This window comes from Aplysia californica, unplaced genomic scaffold, assembly GCF_000002075.1.
Source record: "Aplysia californica isolate F4 #8 unplaced genomic scaffold, AplCal3.0 scaffold00673, whole genome shotgun sequence".
NCBI classification, from domain to species: Eukaryota; Metazoa; Mollusca; class Gastropoda; order Aplysiida; family Aplysiidae; genus Aplysia; species Aplysia californica.
In genome coordinates, this window is record NW_004797943.1 from 17,831 (window position 1) to 19,945 (window position 2,115).

At 39.3% G+C, this 2,115-nt stretch overlaps 1 protein-coding gene across 1 annotated transcript in view; it reads left to right on the forward strand.

The window, feature by feature from the left end:
- LOC101857144 (dual oxidase 2) overlaps positions 1-2,115 on the forward strand; it is a gene marked incomplete in the record, with an annotated part of 61,129 nt that overhangs the window by 13,003 nt on the left and 46,011 nt on the right. Inside the window, 2 exon segments of the mRNA XM_013088029.2 lie at positions 477-643; positions 1,306-1,384. Of these exon segments, the coding sequence (XP_012943483.1) occupies positions 477-643; positions 1,306-1,384 (246 nt within the window).

A 2,115-nucleotide genomic window follows, 5' to 3' on the forward strand; every position in this document is an offset into this window, starting at 1 on the left:
TGAAGAAGAAGAAGAAGAAGAAGAAGAAGAAGAAGAAGAAGAAGAAGAAGAAGAAGAAGAAGAAGAAGAAGAAGAAGAAGAAGAAGGATCAATGTAATATTCTTGTTCTTCAACTTTTTGTACTCTCATTTCTTTGCTTGCTTGCGTCTATGAATTTAACACTTTCTTCAACACGGGATAGTCCGTGGGTTTTTTTCTTTTTCTTTGTTTGTGGCGCACACAATCGATGACGAATTTACAGCGTCACCAAGGTTTAGATATTGCTATTGTTATAGAATTTGTCTTTTTGTCCTTTAACTGGATTTTCTAAATACATGTACACTTATTATCATTAACCTTTATACTGATTGCTTATACTTATACTGAATTGTGCACGCGGATGATCGTTTTAATTCTGGAGAAAATAAGAAAAATGCGCACATGCGGCGTTATCCCATTTCAAACGTATGATCATGATTTTGTCTATCCTCTTCCAGGTATCGGTAATGCGAAAGGTCACGAGAACCCATTTCTTCTCGCCCTGCAAGTGATCTGGTTACGATGGCACAACAAAGTAGCCGAGGACGTCGCCACGTCAGACTCATCTCTCTCCGACCAGCAGATTTTTGACATCACTCGAAGCAGGGTCATTGCCCACTTCCAGGTACACAAACGGCCGCGCTTGGACACTCTTGTGTCTCTTTTACATTACGGTACTTCTCCATACTTGAAACTAGAAAAAAAAACATCAAAGATGTTTAAAGTTGGCTGTACTCTTGTTCATTTTGAGATCGATTTTTTTCTTCAAAATCCGACCGTCCAATCAATTTAACGTGTCAAATTATAATAGTATGTAGCGTAATCGAAAATTCTACACAAAATCTTTGACGTCTGCTGCAGAAATATGCACGTAGCTCATGACTTTAATTTTGTGGCATTTGATTTGATCCTGTTGAAAATGGGCTCTATTTTCCGAGGTCTTACTTCTGAAATAACCTTTACTTGCAAAGTCTGTAGGGGCGTTAAACTCTTCCCATATCACTATGCGATCTCCATTTTTTATTCAGCTCCCCAGGTCCCTCTGATCAGTCTGTGTTGTACTGTTAGACTTTTCACCGTCTCACGCAGTAGACCTGAGTTCAATTCCCCACGAGACTAGATTTTTATTGAGTTTCTCTGTCTTTCTACTGGGATGTTCTATCCCTCTCAGCCCTAGTAGGTTATGGTAGGCGGGTCCTAGCCCGCCTCCTAAATGATCAAAATTGTGTCGATGGGGGAGTAAACCACCCACATGGTCTGATGGTAAAACTTGCATTCCATCCCCAGAACATTGCGTTGAAAGAGTGGCTGCCTGCTTTTGTATACGCCAAGGATAACAATCAGAGTAATTTCCCTGGGTACCTTGGTAAGTTATTAAAATTTTTGTCGAAATGCATGTAAAAAGAAGCATAAAGATGAAATATCAGAAACTTAGTGTGGGTGGTTGGCGGGTGCTCTGGTGTGGTTTGCTCCTTCTTTCCTATGAAACAACTATCGTCTTTATCTCTTCTCCTTTTTTTATGTTTGTTACTCTCTTGTAACACCTCTAATCTTCGGCACTTATATGACCTTATTGTGTTTCAAGTGCCGTAAAACTCTTACTAAAACAAACAAAGAAACTTAGTACGAGGCAAAAACCGGTGATAAAGAGTCAGACTTAAAGTGAAAGGAAAGAGGGACAATAAAGACGTAAGATTTACCAGAAATGCATTCTCACAGCCAAACTTCTGTTAAATCAACACTATACTGCAAGAGCAAGGACTGGTTCCCCGAGATGTAACAACAGTAGAGGAAATTGAGAACAGGGACGAAGGCAGTAGGCTGGAATAAATGGAAAAGTGTGATCTCTTCAAGAGAAAGCAGATACTGAGACGTTAAAGGAATACCCAGAAAGTTTACATTTGTACTGATCATGACTTGCTAATTCATGGTGTTGCTTCACGTAAACTATTGTGTCCGCCCCTCCACCCCTGAAAAAAGAGAAAAAATAAAATAAATGAATGAATAAATCAAAATAAATTAAGATACAATCGAGAAAACTGACAAACACACACACACACACACACACACACACACACACACACACACACACACACA